At 46.6% G+C, this 18,193-nt stretch overlaps 1 protein-coding gene across 1 annotated transcript in view; it reads right to left on the bottom strand.

Annotated features, from left to right (window-relative positions):
• PRMT3 (protein arginine methyltransferase 3) overlaps positions 1–18,193 on the bottom strand; it is a 259,529-nt gene that overhangs the window by 192,512 nt on the left and 48,824 nt on the right. Inside the window, exons 8-9 of the mRNA XM_082270530.1 lie at positions 16,280–16,345; positions 8,311–8,432 (exon numbers count right to left, since the gene is read on the bottom strand). Of these exons, the coding sequence (XP_082126656.1) occupies positions 8,311–8,432; positions 16,280–16,345 (188 nt within the window). The remainder of the gene's footprint in view (positions 1–8,310; positions 8,433–16,279; positions 16,346–18,193) is intronic.

An 18,193-nucleotide genomic window follows, 5' to 3' on the forward strand; every position in this document is an offset into this window, starting at 1 on the left:
AATCTCAAAAACACTGAAAAATGCCAATGCAAAAAAAAAAAAGCTAAAAAAAAAAACGCCAATGCAAAAAAGCTAAAAAAACGCCAATGCAAAAAAGCTAAGAAAACGCTGAAAATGCCAATGCAAAAAAGCTAAAAAACGCTGAAAACCGCCAATGCAAAAAAAAGCTAAAAAAAAAAAAAACGCTGAAAAACGCCAATGCAAAAAAGCTGAGAAAAAAAAAAAGCTGAATATCGCCAATGCAAAAAAGCTAAAAAACGCTGAAAAACTCAATACAAAGCTGCTGGCGTGTTTATAACCTCCGGTGTCTATGAGGCCGGATAAGCGATGATAGGAAAGGTCGGATTCGGAATTCAGCATCAATCACAAAACAATGTTTTTTCTCCCCCGATAAAAATCATTACACCACATCATGCTGGAAGCCGGAACAGCTGCACCGACTCAGCAGAAATCCATTCCTCGCCGTCACGGAAGCTGAACAATGGAGGCAAAAAAATAAATAATAAAGAAAGTAAATAAATAAAAAAATATAAAAAAAAATCAAAAACGATTCAGTGTATCACATCCTGCGGAGGAGATGAAATCGTTCACCTTTCCCGCTGAAGAGGATCCATCTCCTCCTGCGCTCCCATCAACATGACAGCCAGCGTTACCGACGACGACATCATTATTCACAGCGCGGCGAGGTGCAGCTCCTTATCGCACTCCTTCCCCGCTATCTCCCCGCGACCCTCCGACAATCTCATTACAGCCGTAATTGAAAAAAAAAAAAAAAAAACAACCCAGGAAACAAAGGTGACAAAAATTATCTCCAGCCCTGAACCTTTGAACTGGCCCCAACCCGTTTGGTCCGGGACCATAAAAAAAAACAAAAAAAAAAAGAGAAAATCAATTAAACAACCAATCATAATTAAAGAACGGTCATCAATCGCTGTATGATTGGAAGGACAGTCCATTGAAAAGTATTGATTACAGGTAATAAAGATCGGAGGTCAATTTTTTTTTTTTGGAATAGGGGAAAAAAAGTTTAAACAAACGGTATTTATTTATTCATTTTTTCTTTATTCTTTATTTTTTTTTTTTATTTGATAATTTTTGAGTTTTCAAAGGTACAGGTACGGCGGAGTGGAACGTCGGTCAGAGACGGAGCCCTACAAAGCTGGACCAATGCTAATTAAAGAACGGTTCATTATTTGTCTAATTGAGAAGCCGCTGTAATCGCTGTATGATTGGAAGGACAGTCCAGGGACATTCATTGATTACAGGTTATAAAGAGGAGGCCAATTTTGTTTTTGGATAGGGAAAAAACAGGTTTCAAAAAATGTTATTTATTTTTTCTTTATTCTTTTTCTTTATTTAATAATTTTGAGTTTTCAAAGGTACAGGTACGGCGGAGTGGAACGTCGGTCAGAGACAGAGCCCTACAAAGCTGGACCAATGCTAGAAGAATTTTTTTTTTAAGAACATTTGTTCAATTTTTGTATTGTTAGTGGGGTAAAATTTTAAATGCAACTTTAATTTTTGAGCATGGTGGTGGGAGTGTCATGGTCTGGGGCTGCAGGAATGCTGCCGGCACTGGGGAGCTACAGTTCATTGAGGGAACCATGAATGCCAACATGTACTGTGATATACTGAAGCAGAGTATGATCCCCTCCCTTCAGAGACTGGGCCGCAGCGGGGGGGGGGGGGAGAGAGAAGGGGGGAGAGAGAGAGGGGGGGAGAGTGGGGGGGGGAGGCGAGAGAGAGTGGGGGGGGAGAGAGAGTGGGGGAGAGAGAGGGGAGGGGGTAGTGAGAGAGAGGGGAGGGGGGTAGTGAGAGAGAGGGGAGGGGGGTAGTGAGAGAGAGGGGGAGGAGAGAGAGAGGGGGAGGAGAGAGAGAGGGGGAGAGAGGGGGGGAAGGGAGAGAGAGAGGGGGGAAGGGAGAGAGAGGGGGGAGAGGAGAGAGAGAGAGAGGGGAGGGGAGAGAGAGAGAGAGATGGGAGGGGAGAGAGAGAGAGGGGGGAGGGGAGAGGAGAGAGAGAGAGGGGAGGAGAGAGAGAGAGGGGAGGGGAGAGAGAGAGGGGAGGGGGGAGAGAGAGGGGAGGGGGAGAGAGAGAGGGGGGGAGAGAGAGAGAGAGAGAGAGAGAGAGAGAGAGAGGGGAGAGAGAGAGAGAGGGGAGAGAGAGGGGGGGAGAGAGAGAGGGGGGGGAGAGAGAGGGGGGAGAGAGAGAGAGGGGAGAGAGAGAGAGGGGAGAGAGAGAGAGGGGGGAGAGAGGGGGAAGAGAGGGGGAAGAGAGAGGGGGAAGAGAGAGGGGGAAGAGAGAGGGGGAAGAGAGAGGGGGAAGAGAGAGGGGGAAGAGAGAGGGGGAAGAGAGAGAGAGAGAGAGAGAGAGAGAGAGAGGGGGAGAGAGAGGGGGGGAGAGAGAGAGAGGGGGGGAGAGAGAGAGAAAGGGGGAGAGGGAAAGAGGGGGGAGAGAGAGGGGGAGAGAGAGAGGGGGGAGAGAGAGGGGAATAGGGGGGGGAGAGAGAGAGAGAGAGAGAGAGAGAGAGGGGAGAAAGAGGGGGGAGGGGAGAGGGGGGGAGAGAGAGAGGGGGGGGGAGGGGTAGAGAGGGAGACAGGGAGAGAGAGGAGAGAGAGAGGGAGGGAGAGAGGGGAGGAGGGAGGGGAGGGGAAGAGAGGGGAGGGGAGAAAAGGAGAGGAAGAGGAGGAGAGGGAGAGTGAAGGGGAGAGAGAGAGGGAAGGGGGAGAGAGGATAGAGAGGGAAGGAAGAGGGGGAGAGAGGGGGGTAGAGAGGGAGAGGAAGAAGGGGAGAGGGAGAGGGAGACAGGGAGAGAGGGGGAGGGGAGAGGGAGAGAGGGGGAGGGAGAGGGAGAGAGGGGAGGGGAGAGGGGGGGAGGGGTGATGGGAGAGAGGGGGAGGGGAGAAGGGAGAGAGGGGGAGGGAGAGGGGAGAAAGGGAGAGGAAGAGGGGAAGAGGGGAGAGGGGAGAGGGAGAGTGGGGGGGTAGAGAGGGTGAGGAAGAAGGGGAGAGGGAGACAGGGGGAGGGGAGAGGGGTGAAAGGGTGAGGAAGTGGGGGTGTGGGAGTGAGGGGGGGAGAGAGTGAATGTGGGGTGGGAGATGGAGAGAGGGGAGGGACAGAGGGGAGGGGGAGAGAGAGAGAGAGAGAGAGAGTGAGAGAGAGAGAGAGAGAGAGTGAAAGGAAGAGGGGGAGAGGGAGGGAGATGTTTATATTACACAAACGCATGACGCAGACCGGAAAGAGAACGTCTATATAAAGTAGATTTAGAAGATGGCAATAATAATACAAGTAGAATAAAAATGAAGGAGGAGGAAGCAGCAGATGGCGCGGAGTCCTCACACCAGAAAACAATCCGCCGTCTGCGTTATTTGTGGCTTTTCTGATGTGCGCTCCAATGCCGGGCTCAGAACCCTGGCGAAGGGGGTGGGGCAAAGGCTGCGGCCAGCTCAGCTGAAAGCGACGAGCGTGACCGCGGTCTGTTCTAAGTCAGGCTGAGGGCCAGGTGCGTCTGCTGAGAATCCATCAGCGTGCTCCCGCCTCCCGTCCAAAATCAATAACGCGCTGCCTGCCTGCGTCATTCCGGGACACCTGGCCGACTCCGGCGATGAACCGTGCAATGGCGCAGGAGGATCCGCTGGAGAGGAACTTCCTGGGCAACGAGGAAAATCTCCATTCAATCCATCAATGTGCTCACCCTGGAAAATCACTGCGAGTTCCCTTACAGTTCTAGTCTGTAATAGTTCCGGTCAGCACACCAGGTGAAATTTCAAATCAGGCTGAAAAATGGAAATATCTGCATTAGTGCCCTTCCCCCTTTCACCCACCTGCGTGCCGTAGGGTTCAATATAGAGTTGGCCCACCCTTTGCAGCTATAACAGCTTCAACTCTTCTGGGAAGGCTGTCCACAAGGTTTAGGAGTGTCTATGGGACGGTTTGGCCATTCTTCCAGAAGTGCATTTGTGAGGTCAGGCACTGATGTTGGATGAGAAGGCCTGGCTTGCAGTCTGCGCTCTAAGGGTCCATGTAAACGGGACGCTGGAAATGGCCGTTTAGTAGCAGTTGGGCGTTTTTTTCAGAAGCCCCTGAACGCAGCTCCATGTTATCTTATCTGTCCATGTACACATGGTCGTTTACAGTCATTTGCAGGCAGTTGCGTTCAGGGACTTTTTTTAGAACGCAATTATTTGCGTTCGAACGCGTGTTTCCCAGCGTTTCAAACGCAGAAACGTGGCCGAACGTGATGAACCTACGTTCAGCCACATTATACGTTTTTTTCTTCGATTCAAAATCAATGGTTCCCTATGGGAGCCTATTGATTTGAATGGAAGTCGCACCGCAAGTCGGATCCGACTTGCGGCGCGACCAGCACTGTGAGAATCTTGAGGGGGAACTCCACGCCAAAAATGGGAAAAAAACTGCGTGGGCCCCCCCCCCCCCAAAATCCATACCAAACCCTTATCCGAGCATGCAGCCCGGCAGGCCAGGAAAGGGGAGGGGACGAGCGAGCGGCCCCACCCCCCCCTGGACCACACCAGGCCACATACCCTCAACATGGGGGGGTGTTGGTGCTTTGGGGCAGGGGGAGCTCTGCACCCCCCACCTCAAAGCACATTGCCCCCATGTTGATGAGGACAAGGGCCTCATCCCCACAACCCTGGCCGGCGGTTGTGGGGGTCTGCGGGCAGGGGGCTCATCGGAATCTGGAAGCCCCCTTTAACAAGGGGGCCCCCCAGATCCCGGACCCCCTCCCTATGTGCCCCAAAGCACCAACACCCCCCCATGTTGAGGGCATGTGGCCTGGTGTGGTCCAGGGGGGGTGGGGCCGCTCGCTCGTCCCCTCCCCTTTCCTGGCCTGCATGCTCGGATAAGGGTTTGGTATGGATTTTGGGGGGGACCCCCACGCCGTTTTTTTCGGCGTGGGGCTACCCTCAAATTCCATACCGGACCCGAAGGGCCTGGTTTGGAACCTGGGGGGGATCCCCACGCAGTTTTTTTTCCCCCATTTTTGGCGTGGAGTTCCCCCTCAAGATTCTCACAGTGCTGGTCGTGCCACAAGTCGGATCACCCTGATCCGACCTGCGGTGTGACTTCCATTCAAATCAATAGGCTCCCATAGGGAACCATTGATTTTGAATGGAGGCAGAAAAACGCTGCTAAAAGCAACGTGGCCAAACGTGCAATAACGCAAATGGAAAAAGCTACTGAAAGCACGTTTAACCGCTGCTTTTTCCCGGCGTCAGAAATAGCTTTGCAGGACGTTTTTTCTAACGTCCCGTGTACATGGAGCCTAATTCATCCCAAAGGTGTTCTATTGGGTTGAGGTCAGGACTCTGTGCAGGCCAGTCATGTTCCTCCACCCCAAACCTGCTCATCCATGTCTTTATGGACCTTGCTTTGTGCACTGGTCTAAATCATGTACTCTTGTAGTTTTCTGTAGTGGGTGGAGCCTGCTGGGCCCCTCCCACAGCTCTGCTCTCTCTCCTTGTGCAGGGTGACTGGTCTCGTCTCCGCCCCCTCCTGTAGTTTTCTGAAGGCAGCCTGTGGTGGGTGGGACCTGATGGGTCCCTCCCCCACTGCTTGTTGGCTCTCTCTCCTTGCGCAGGGTGACTGGTATGTGTCCAGTTTTCTTGTAGTTTTCTGTAGTGGGTGGAGCCTGCTGGGTCCCACCCACAGCTCCACTCTCTGCACAGGCTTTGTACAGCACAGGAATGATTTTACTGCTTCTTTACAAGGTAATATCTGGCTTTGCTAACACATTTGGTGCTCACAGAGTAGATTTACAGTATAAACTTTGTGACTATTGAGGAATATGTTTGAAAGAAAGTTTCTGTTCCCGAAATTCAGTTTTAAAAATAACCTTTGAAATGTTAACTTGTTAAAGGGATCAGTGGGTTGGAAATATGAACAAAGCATATCCCTCTATAGAGTGTACTTGTCTCACTACAGAGGACTAATTGACATTTCTGTCTTCCTCTGTTATCAGCATGGATCCCTTCTGACAAGTTTTCCTGACACCAAGAGATAAAAGGTGACAGGGGAGGAAGCTCCAGCACACAGCCTGTGATTGACAGCCTCAGCTCTGTTCCGGTTTTCTGTGTGAAGGGTGAGAAGCGTGGGAGGGTGTCAAGGGTGGGAATGTGTCAAGGGTGGGAATGTGTCAAGGGTGGGAATGTGTCAAGGGTGGGAATGTGTCAAGGGTGGGAATGTGTCAAGGGTGGGAATGTGTCAAGGGTGGGAGGGTGTGAAGGGTAGGAGGGTGTGAAGGGTAGGAGGGTGTGAAGGGTAGGAGGGTGTGAAGGGTAGGAGGGTGTGAAGGGTAGGAGGGTGTGAAGGGTAGGAGGGTGTGAAGGGTAGGAGGGTGTGAAGGGTAGGAGGGTGTGAAGGGTAGGAGGGGGTGGGGAGAGTGTGAAGGTGTGAAGGGTGGGAGTGTGTGAAGGGTGGGAGGGTGTTAAGGGTGGGAGGGTGTTAAGGGTGGGAGGGTGTTAAGGGTGGGAGGGTGTTAAGGGTGGGAGGGTGTTAAGGGTGGGAGGGTGTTAAGGGTGGAGGGTGTGAAGGGTGGGAGGGTGTGAAGGGTGGGAGGGTGTGAAGGGTGGGAGGGTGTGAAGGGTGGGAGGGTGTTAAGGATGGGAGGGTGTTAAGGATGGGAGGGTGTTAAGGATGGGAGGGTGTTAAGGATGGGAGGGTGTTAAGGATGGGAGGGTGTTAAGGATGGGAGGGTGTTAAGGATGGGAGGGTGTTAAGGATGGGAGGGTGTTAAGGATGGAGGAGGTGAAGGGTGGGAGGAGGAGGTGAAGGGTAGGAGGAGGAGGTGAGGGGGAAGGAGGAGGAGGTGAAGGGTAGGAGGAGGGGTGAAGGGTAGGAGGAGGAGGTGAAGGGTAGGAGGGGGTGAAGGGTGGGAGGGGGTGAAGGGTGGGAGGGTGTGAAGGGTGTGAAGGGTGGGAGGGGGGGTGGAGAAGGTGAAGGGTAGGAGGGTGTGAAGGGTGGGAGGGTGTGAAGGGTGGGAGGGTGTGAAGGGTGGGAGGGTGTGAAGGGTGGGAGGGTGTGAAGGGTGGGAGGGTGTGAAGGGTGGGAGGGTGTGAAGGGTGGGAGGGTGTGATGGGTGGGAGGGTGTTAAGGATGGGAGGGTGTTAAGGATGGGAGGGTGTTAAGGATGGGAGGGTGTTAAGGATGGGGGGTGTTAAGGATGGAAGGAGTTAAGGATGGTGGGGTGTGAGGTGGGAGGGTGTGAAGGATGGGAGGGTGTGAAGGATGGGAGGGTGTGAGGTGGGGGTGTGAAGGATGGGAGGGTGTGAAGGTGGAGGGTGTGAAGGGTGGGGAGGGTGTAAGGGTGGGAGGGTGTTAAGGTGGGTGGGGGTTAGGTGGGTGGTGTTAAGGATGGGAGGGTGTTAGGTGGGGAGGGTGTTAAGGATGGGAGGGGGTGTTAAGGTGGGAGGGGTGTAGGATGGGAGGGTGTTAAGGATGGGAGGGTGTTGGTGGGGGGTGTTATGGATGGGAGGGTGTTTAGGTGGGAGGGTGTTAGGTGGGGAGGGTGTTAGGGTGGGAGGGTGTTAAGGGTGGGAGGGTGTTAGGGTGGGTGGGTGTTTGGATGGGGGGGTGTTGGATGGGGGGTGTTAAGGATGGGAGGGTGTTAAGGATGGGAGGGTGTTAGGATGGGAGGGTGTTAAGGATGGGAGGTGGTTGAGGGTGGGAGGAGGAGGTGAGGGTGGGGGAGGAGGTGGGGGAAGGTGGGGTGAGGTGAGGGTAGGTGGAGGAGGTGAGGGTAGGTGGAGGAGGTGAGGGTAGGAGGGGGTGAGGGTGGGAGGGGGTGAAGGATAGGGGGGTGGTTGTGAGGGTGGGGGGTGTGAGGGTGGGGGGTGTGGGGTGGGAGGGTGTGATGGGTGGGGGGGGTGGGTGGGGGTGAAGGGTGGGTGGGTGAGGGTAGGTGGGTGTGAGGGTGGGAGGTGGTGAAGGGTGGGAGGGTGTGAAGGGTGGGAGGGTGTGAAGGGTGGGAGGGTGTGAAGGGTGGGAAGGGGTGAAGGGTGGGAGGAGTCTTTCCCTCAAATCAGCTTTTACTGATCTTTGCAGAGTGTAACTTCAGCTCTCTTCCCCCTTTTTTCCTGAAAGCTCAGACAAGCTGTATTGTAATTCTGGAGTTCGAAGGGATGTAGAGAAGAGAAGACTGCAGATAAACAGGTACAACTTATGTCAGAGGATTGGTTTCATCTCTGTGTACTGAGGCCAGTCCCTCCCTTCACTGGGTACATGGAAAAGTTTACAACCACTGTAAATTTTTAAGAAAGGTGGGACTAAGAACCACCTGACCAATCACCCACCGAATAATATCCATGGCCTGGTAGAGGATCTCCGATTGGTCCACGCCGATCACTTTCTTAGCGCCGGACTTTGCTGCGAACATTGATAGGATCCCCGTGCCGCATCCGACATCCAGGACCACCTAGAACAGAAACGTCCAATGTTACCGATCCGTCCGTCTTCTGGAGCCCATTAGGGAAATGTAGAATACATTTTGGGAGGAAATAATTACGTCATTTCCAGCAATAAAATGTTTCTATTTTTAGGTTTGAGTAGGAAAGCGCTGGGTTATTTTTGGTGTCTCTTCCCCGCTGATGAGATTCCCCTTCACTTCCTGTCCTGGAGATGCAACAGGAAATAAAAGGAAATCTCCCCAAAGTGAGAAGACTCCCCCCTGTAGACGGTTGTCACCGGAAACATTTGTCCCCATTGGAAGATTTCCTCCATATTCTTGCTTTGGTGACAACTCAAAATGTTGGATTTCGCATCACTTTCTGTCTTTATCACCAGGCCACATAGAGAGGTGAGTCTGCCAGTGGGATCCAACCAGCGCCGCTGATAGGGGGGGGGACCACCAGTCCTCTTGTAGGAGGCCTGGGCATGGGGAATCCGTGCTGTTGGGCAGGGGGGGGCAACTACAGAAAGATGCCCTGTGCGGCTCTCTGCAGCACCTAAAAGCCAGTTTCTCCCCCTCCTGCCAGCTTTCAGCTGCTGCACGGAGAGACACAGATGAAGGGCATCATTCCTGTAACTGCTTCTTCGACACCGACCCCCCCTCCCTGTTCTGCCTGCTTCCGATCCCCACCCCCGTGTGCCCCCTTTCACTGTGACCCCCCTCCCCCTTCCTGCAGCACTGCAGGCTTCCCTGTCCTGTAAAAAAAATAAATTGTAAAAAAATAAAACAATTAAGCATTGTAATAGATTATTTTAAAAAAAAATTGTAAAATAAAATAATTGTAAAGATTTTGAGCATTTTTAAAATAAATTTTATATATATATATATATATATATATTTTTTTTTTTTTTTTTTTTTTTTAATGTAAAAATGTATTAACCACTTAAGGACCAAGTCCATTTCTGACACATGTTGTTTACAAGTTAAAATCAGTATTTTTTGCTAGAAAATTAAAAGGAACCCCCAAACATTATATTATATATATATATATATATATATATATATATTATATATACATACATATATATTTTTAGCAAAGACTCTGGAGAATAAAATGGCGGTTGTTGCAATATCTGTTGTCATGCGGTATTTGCGCAGTGATCTTTCAAACATCATTTTTTGGAAAAAAAATACATTTCACTGCATTTGAAAAAAATATTAAACAGTAAAGTTAGCCCATTTTTTTTTTTTTTGTATATTGTGAAAGATGTCACGCTGAGTAAATAGTTACCCAACATGTTAGGGTTTAAAATTGTGCACACCAACGGAATGGTGACAAACTACGATCAATAAAAGTCTCATTTTTTTTGCGTTTTATTGTGTATGGATTGCAAAAAAAAATTAATCGTTGCGACAATATGATGAACGAAAAAAAAAAAAAAAACACTGCGCGAAAAAAGAAAACGTGTGTTTTTCTGCGTTTTATTGTCTAAGGATAGCAAAAAAAAAAAAAAAATCATTGTTGCGACAAAATAAAAAACAAAAAAACACTGCACAAAAAAAGAAAAAGTGTGTTTTGTTTGCGCTTTATTGTCTAAGGATTGCAAAAAAAAAATAAAAAATCATTGCGACAATATAAAAAAAAAAAAAAACTGCGCAAAAAAAAGACAATATCATTAAAAAAAGCAATGTGCATTTTATTGTCTCTGGATTGCAAAAAAAAAAAAACATTGTTGCGACAATGTCATAAAAACACTGCGCAAAAAAAATGAAAAAGTGTGTTTTGTTTGCGCTTTATTGTCTAAGGATTGCAAAAAAAAAAAATCATTGCGACAGTATAAAAAAAAAAAAAACTGCAAAAAAAAAAAAAAAAAAGACAATATCATTAAAAGAAACATTGTTTGTCCTTAAAAAAAGCAATGCAGGTATTGCCTTGTTATTTTTAGTAATGTCAAAGGTATTGCCAAATAAACAGTCCATAGCAGAAATGTATACATTTCTGTGCTCCATGGGTGGGGGGTGGGGGGGGATAATAAATTGCATCTTCATGAGGACACATTTAATGGCAGCCACAGATGTGAAGGATCCGCTCAGGATAAGATTTCTATTGAAATGCATTTCCTGCAGTAAAATCCATCGGTGTCATTGCAGGAAAACGCGTGACACGGCGACAACCCAGAACACACATTGGTTTCCTTCTATGCCAGGCTGGAGCGGGTACAGGAAGGGTTAATGAGGCAGCGGCGGCCATGTGGAGGATGCCGCAGTGTAATTGAGGACTGCGGCACAGTGACTGCGGTTTCGGCCTCGTGTCACAGCAGCAGATGACGGCGCAGCCGGTCCTGGCGGCCGCAGCTCTGCCTAATGCCTTGGACGGGGCCGGTGAACATTATTTACACCGCGATCACCGCTAAGCCCGACTCACATCTCCCATCGGCCAAACGCAGAGCTGAGCGACAACCCTCCAAATCAGGGAGGGGGTGCAAAGATTTACCATCATCCCATAAATACACGGCTGAGATCAGACAAAAATCACAATATGTATCCTTCGACTAGATCTAAACCCAATCACTAAAAACTTAATTTTTTTTTATATTTTAATATTAATATTTAATATTAATATTAAATAATTATATTTAATATAAATATTTATTATTAAATATTTATTAAATATTTATTATTAAATATTGATATTTAATATTAATATTTATTATTATTAAATAATGATTTTTTATATCAATATTTATTATTAAATATTGATATTTAATATTAATATTTAATATTAATATTTAATATTATTAAATAATGGTATTTAATATTAATATTTAATATTAAATAATGATTTTTTATATTAATATTTATTATTATTAAATATTGATATTTAATATTAATATTTAATATTATTAAATAATGGTATTTAATATTAATATTTAATATTATTAAATAATGATTTTTTATATTAATATTTATTATTATTAAACATTGATATTTAATATTAATATTTATTATTATTAAATATTGATATTTAATATTAATATTTAATATTAATATTTAATATTATTAAATAATGGTATTTAATATTAATATTTAATATTATTTTAATACTTTAAAACATTTTAATATGTCAGTGGTCATTTATATTATTCTTAAATACGCAGCCTTTGTTACAATAACTCCTGGTGGTCCCGCCATGAAGGTCTTTCTTTAGGCACTTCCTGTTATAGACTGACAACACTCTGTCCCTGGCCCTGATCTGTGCGCTCCAGCGTTGTCACCCTGTCACTAGCACCCCCTGCTGGAGCCTACAAGCAGCTGTGCTGACAATAAGTAAAGCATTGTTCACCATTGGTCACCATAAGGCTGGTCCAGGGCAATAAAGTGCAGCCAATCCTGGAGCAAGTATATGTAGACAGGAAGTATCTGAAAGAGGCCAGAGGAGATCAGCAGCACTGAGATTGGGGATGGGGATGGGGATGGGGATGGGGATGGGGATGGGGATGGGGATGGGGATGGGGATGGGGGGGGGGGGGGTGAAAAAAAGATAAAAGCATTTTTTTTTTTTTTTTTTGGCAATGGTTTTACCACTTCTGGATGCAGTCATGATTAGCCATGAATCAGCAAAAAAGCGATTATATGCAGGAAATCACTATTGGCACGGAGTGACTTTTTTTAACCATTTCTGGACCGGAAGGATTTGCCCCCTTAATGACCAGGCCATTTTTTGCGATTCGGCACTGTGTGACTTTAACGGACAATTGCGTGGTCGTGCGACGCTGTACCCAAATAAAATTGATGTCTTTTTTTCCCACAAATAGAGCTTTATTTTGGTGGTATTTGATCACCTCTGCAGTTTATGTTTTTTGTGCTATAAAAAAAAAAAAAAAAAAAACCACAAAAAAATAAATAAACATTTTTTACTTTCTGCTATATAACATTCTCAATAAAAAAAATGTAAAAATCAATTTTTTTTTATCATTTTAGGTAAATTTTTATACTGCTACAAAAAAATCCCAATATGTGTATTTTGATTGGTTTGCACAAAAGTTATCCCGTCTACAAACTAAGGAGAAAGATTTATGTCATTTTTTTTTACTAGTAATGGCGGTGATCTGCGATTTTTTGCGGGACTGCGACATTGCGGGGGACAGATCGGACACCTAACTGACATTTTTGACACTTTTGGGGGGACCAGTGACATTACTACAGTAATCAGTGCTAAAAATATGCCCTGTTGCTGTACTAATGACACTGGCAGGGAAGGGGTTAACACCAGGGGCGATCGAAGGGTTATATGTGTCCCTAGGGGGTGTTTTCTAACTGTGGGGGGGGGGGGCTTGCTGCATGAACAGAGACCTGTGTTCCTAAATATAAGAGGATCCCTGTGTTCATTACTGACAGAACAGCGGTCTGCCGTGTTCATAACTTTTTAATGGGCGTTTTTATTAACCACTTGCCTACCGGGCACTTAAACCCCCCTCCTACCCAGGCCAATTTTCAGCTTTCAGCGCTGTCGCACTTTGAATGACAATTGCGCGGACATGCAACACTGTACCCAATGAAATTTTTCTAATTTTTTTTTTTCAAACAAATATAGCTTTCTTTTGGTGGTATTTAATCACTACAGGGGGGGGGGGGGGGGGTTATTTTTTGCTTAACAAACAACAAAATGAGAAAATATATATTATTATAGTTTGTTATAAAATTTTGCAAACAGGTATTTTTTCTCCTTCATTGATGTTGGCTGATAGGCGCTGATAGGCTGCATTGATGGGCACTGATAAGGCGGAACTGATAAGGTGGCACTGATGGGCACTAATAAGGTGGCACTGATGGGTGGCACTAATAGGTGGCATTGATGGGCAATGATAGATGGCACTGATGGGCACTAATAGGTGGCACTGATAGGATGCATTGATGGGCACTGATAAGGCGGAACTGAAAAGGTGGCACTGATGGGTGGCACTAATAGGTGGCACAGATGGGCAATGATAAATGGCACTGATGGGCACTAATAGGATGCATGGATGGGCACTGCAGAGGCGGAACTGATAAGGTGGCACTGATGGGCACTAATAAGGTGGCACTAATCGGTGGAACTGATGGGCAATGATAAGACGGCACTGATGGGCACTTATAGGTGGCACTGATAGGATGCATTGATGGGCACTGATAAGGCAGAACTGATAAGGTGGCACTGATGGGCGCTAATAAGGTGGCACTGATGGGTGGCACTGATGGGCACTAATAGGTGGCACTGATGGGCAATGATAGATGGCACTGATGGGCAATGATAGGCACTGGTAGGTGACACTGATAGGCAGCACTGATGATGGGGCATTGATGGGTGGCACTGACAGTGGTGTTGAAGTTTACGGTTTGGATATTTGTGGTACAGTATCTAACAAAAGTCTTCTTCTAGCCTATACCACAGGTGTCAAACAAAAGGCCCTCGGGCCGAATCCGGCCCTCCAGGCCATTTCATGTGGCCCTTGCACCTCTCCTGCAGCTGCTGCATCTCCCTCATCTGTGCCTCCACCTTGTCTCAGCAGAGAGGACAGAACTCCTCTGCCAGATCCTGTGCTTCCCCCTGCAGCTGCATAGAGGACCACCCCCCCCAACCCAGCAGTTGGCAGCAGAGAGGGGGTCACAACTCCTCCTACAGATCCTGCACCTCTCTATGCAGCAGCAGCATCCCCTCCTCTCCGCCTCCACTGGTCTCAGCATTCAGCAGACTCCGACAGCTGATTCCAGCCTTCCTCCAGACCCTGCAGTTGCTGCTTCCCAGCTCTGCCTCCAGCTTCTTCCCAGCAGCAGCACATGGTAAAGGGGATGCACTGTGATGTAAGGGGGGGGGGGGGGGGGCTCTTGACTTCTGATAGTGGTGGGCTACAGATAGAATTGGCCCTCTGAGGGCGACCATATTAGTGATGCGGCCCGCAATGACATTGGGTTTGACACCCCTGGCCTAGGCCATCTTTATGTAGAGCAACAATTCTTTTTTTTCAGATCCTCAGAGAGTTCTTTGCCATGAGGTGCCATGTTGAGCTTCCAGTGACCAGTATGAGAGAGTGAGAGCGATAACACCAAATTTAACACACCTGCTCCCCATTCACACCTGAGACCTTGTAACACTAACGAGTCACATGACACCGGGGAGGGAAAATGGCTAATTGGGCCCAATTTGGACATTTTCACTTAGGGGTGTACTCACTTTTGTTGCCAGCGGTTTAGACATTAATGGCTGTGTGTTGAGTTATTTTGAGGGGACAGCAAATTTACACTGTTATACAAGCTGTACACTCACTACTTTACATTGTAGCAAAGTGTCATTTCTTCAGTGTTGTCACATGAAAAGTTAGAATAAAATATTGTCAGTGGGAGGAGTAGTGCCCCATCATTGGTGTCAGTGGGAGGAGTAGTGCCCCATCATTGGTGTCAGTGGGAGGAATAGTGCCCCATCATTGGTGTCAGTGGGAGAAATAGTGCCCCATCATTGGTGTCAGTGGGAGGAATAGTGCCACATCATTGGTGTCAGTGGAAGGAATAGTGTCCGATCATTGGTGTCAGTGGGAGGAATAGTGCCCCATCATTGGTGTCAGTGGGAGGAATAGTGCCCCATCATTGGTGTCAGTGGGAGGAATAGTGCCCCATCATTGGTGTCAGTGGGAGGAATAGTGCCCCATCATTGGTGTCAGTGGGAGGAATAGTGCCCCATCATTGTTGTCAGTGGAAGGAATAGTGTCCTATCATTGGTGTCAGTGGGAGGAATAGTGCCCAATCATTGGTGTCAGTGAGAGGAATAGTGCCCCATCATTGGTGTCAGTGGGAGGAATAGTGCCCCATCGTTGGTGTCAGTGGAAGGAATAGTGTCCTATCATTGGTGTCAGTGAGAGGAATAGTGTCCCATCATTGGTGTCAGTGGGAGGAATAGTGCCCCATCAATTGGTGTCAGTGGGATGAATAGTGCCCCATCAATTGGTGTCAGTGGGGGAATAGTGCCCTATCATTGGTGTCAGTGGGAGGAATAGTGCCCTATCATTGGTGTCAGTGGGAGGAATAGTGCCCCATCAATTGGTGTCAGTGGGAGGAATAGTGTCCCATCATTGGTGTCAGTGGGAGGAATAGTGCCCTATCATTGGTGTCAGTGGGAGGAATAGTGCCCCATCAATTGGTGTCAGTGGGAGGAATAGTGTCCCATCATTGGTGTCAGTGGGAGGAATAGTGCCCTATCATTGGTGTCAGTGGGAGGAATAGTGCCCCATCATTGGTGTCAGTGGGAGGAATAGTGCCCCATCATTGGTGTCAGTGGGAGGAATAGTGTCCCATCATTGGTGTCAGTGGGAGGAATAGTGCCCCAGCATTGGTGTCAGTGGGAGGAATAGTGCCCCATCATTGGTGTCAGTGGGAGGAGTAGTGCCAAAAGGGCCGCCTCCTTCATTCATTGGATGGTTCTGTCGGGAAGGCCAAATACAAGGATCTGGAAATCCCCCTCCTGCGGCGGCCAGATGTGCGCCTGATTATGGTGAACTTTTCCCGCCATGGATAATTCTACAATAAATATACAGAGAACGGACGCTGCTCAGCAGATCCATCAGCAGAGACAATAGTAACATTGTATCCACCACCTACCTCCGGGACCCAGCCGCCATCTTCCCAGGAACGTTTTATCGTCCTGCCGCAGGACGCTCCCCTCCCCCCATCCATAAATAAAAGTATAAACCTGCTTTGGCGTTATCTGCGCTCCACCACACGGGGAAAAATGAAATCCTCTGGAATAAAAATGCTTCTTTTAAATTACCCCGTGTCACCGGTGCTCCGTCATGTGACCCCCTCCCCCCCATGTCATGTCAGATGCTGCGCAGCGATTCTCTCACCTTGTCCTTGAAGACGTCCCCATTCCGGTATATGAAGTTCCTGTAGCTCTCTGTGCGGACTACGTCCTATGGAGGAAAAGAAAAATCCAATTACATTGTATAGATGATATCAGCGAGGACCGGAGAGCGTTCATTGGATTGTTAAAGAGGCGCAAAACGCCAACATAGAAATCAACGGAATGAGAGATCGATGAAAAGAGCGAATGTACTGAAATCAGAGACCGGTGACAGTTATTTGACCTGTCTTCCTTATTATCAGCCATTTTAGGCTGGAGGCGGCGCAGGCTCTTGAATTGCACCGCACATGAGAATGGCGGCAGATCCCGGCTCTTAAAGCGTAACTCCACTATCGTGGGGGGGGAAAAAAAAAAATCAGGAAAGAAAAAACAATACAGCGTATACAACTGCGACACAAATCATATTGTAATTGAATGTTATTAAAAATGACCTTTCCTTTTCAATCTGCAGCCGCTGTAATTTTCTGAAAATGAAATGCAATATGGCCGCCTGGAGCTGTTCTGTACACAGAATGTATACTGACCACACCCCCAGAAACATCATTTCCTGCTTGTGTGATTGGCTCACCAATTTTCCCAGAAGTCTGCACTAAGATACAAGTCTGATTTCTGGCATCCCCTGCAACATAAATGTCACTTTTGGTGAGATACTCCCAATAGGAACACGTCTAAAGGGATGCAGGCCCAGCAGATTTCCTCATTAGTGCTCTGCAGCTGCCACAGCTGATAGATAATTATAAAACCACTCCCATTAGACTCACTCAGCACAGAGGAACAAATAATGATTCAGAATAACAAATATTAATATTTGTTAAATATTAAATATTTATATTAAATATTTATTATTAAAATATTAATATTTTATTAATATAATAAAAATACAGAACAACAAATGTTATTGTTTATAACAAATATTAAAATTTGTTCAATATTAAATATTGTACGCTTGTATATTTCTGTGTATCTCATTTTAGGTTTCATTACAATAAAGACTGTTGGATTAAAAAAAAAAATATATTAAATATTTATTAAATATTAAATATTTATTAATATTAAAATATTAATATTTTATTAATATAATAAAAATACAGAAAAACAAATATTATTGAAAAACAAATTCAGAACAAACAAATAACTTCAGAATAACAAAAGGTAGGAATCTGCAACAAAGTTTGTTACATTCCCTGCAATGTACAGAGATCACCCAGAGGGGAATGGTTTTTTTTCTCAGTAAAAGTGGAGTTACGCTTTAAATCGTACGATGAGGGAAGGCAGATATTTCCCCATCTGCCCTTCAGTGGATCATTGGCTCAGATTTGGACCCCATAGGGAACCTGCGCTCCTCTCCCGTAAGAGCCAGGAGCTGCCGCCGTTCCTCACCAATAATGGAGGCGGATCGGGGTCACCGATTATTCCTTCCTCTGTACGGATGGAAGGAATCCGAGGATCCCCAAATGGAGAATTCTTCATCTGATAATGTTATACCCAAAAGTGATATTTACAATACAGGAGCATCTCATATAATTAGAATATCATCAAAAAGTTAATTTATTTCAGTAATTCAATTCAAAAAGTGAGACTCCTATATTTTATATGGATGTGTTACACACAGAGTGATAGATTTCAAGCATTTCTTTCTTTTAATTTTGATGATTATGGCTTACAGCGAGTGACACCCCAAAATTCAGTATCTCAGAAAATTAGAATATTACATAAGACCAATAAAAAAAAATAAAAAGGATTTTTAATACAGAAATGTTGTCTTAGTGAGAAGTCTGTCCATGTACAGTATAGGATGCAGTCAATACTTGGTCGGGGCTCCTTTTGCATGAATTACTGCATCAATGCGGCGTGGCATGGAGGCGATCAGCCTGTGGCACTGCTGAGGTGTTATAGA

This window comes from Pelophylax lessonae (genome assembly GCF_965119305.1).
Source record: "Pelophylax lessonae genome assembly, chromosome: 10".
Taxonomy (NCBI): Eukaryota; Metazoa; Chordata; class Amphibia; order Anura; family Ranidae; genus Pelophylax; species Pelophylax lessonae.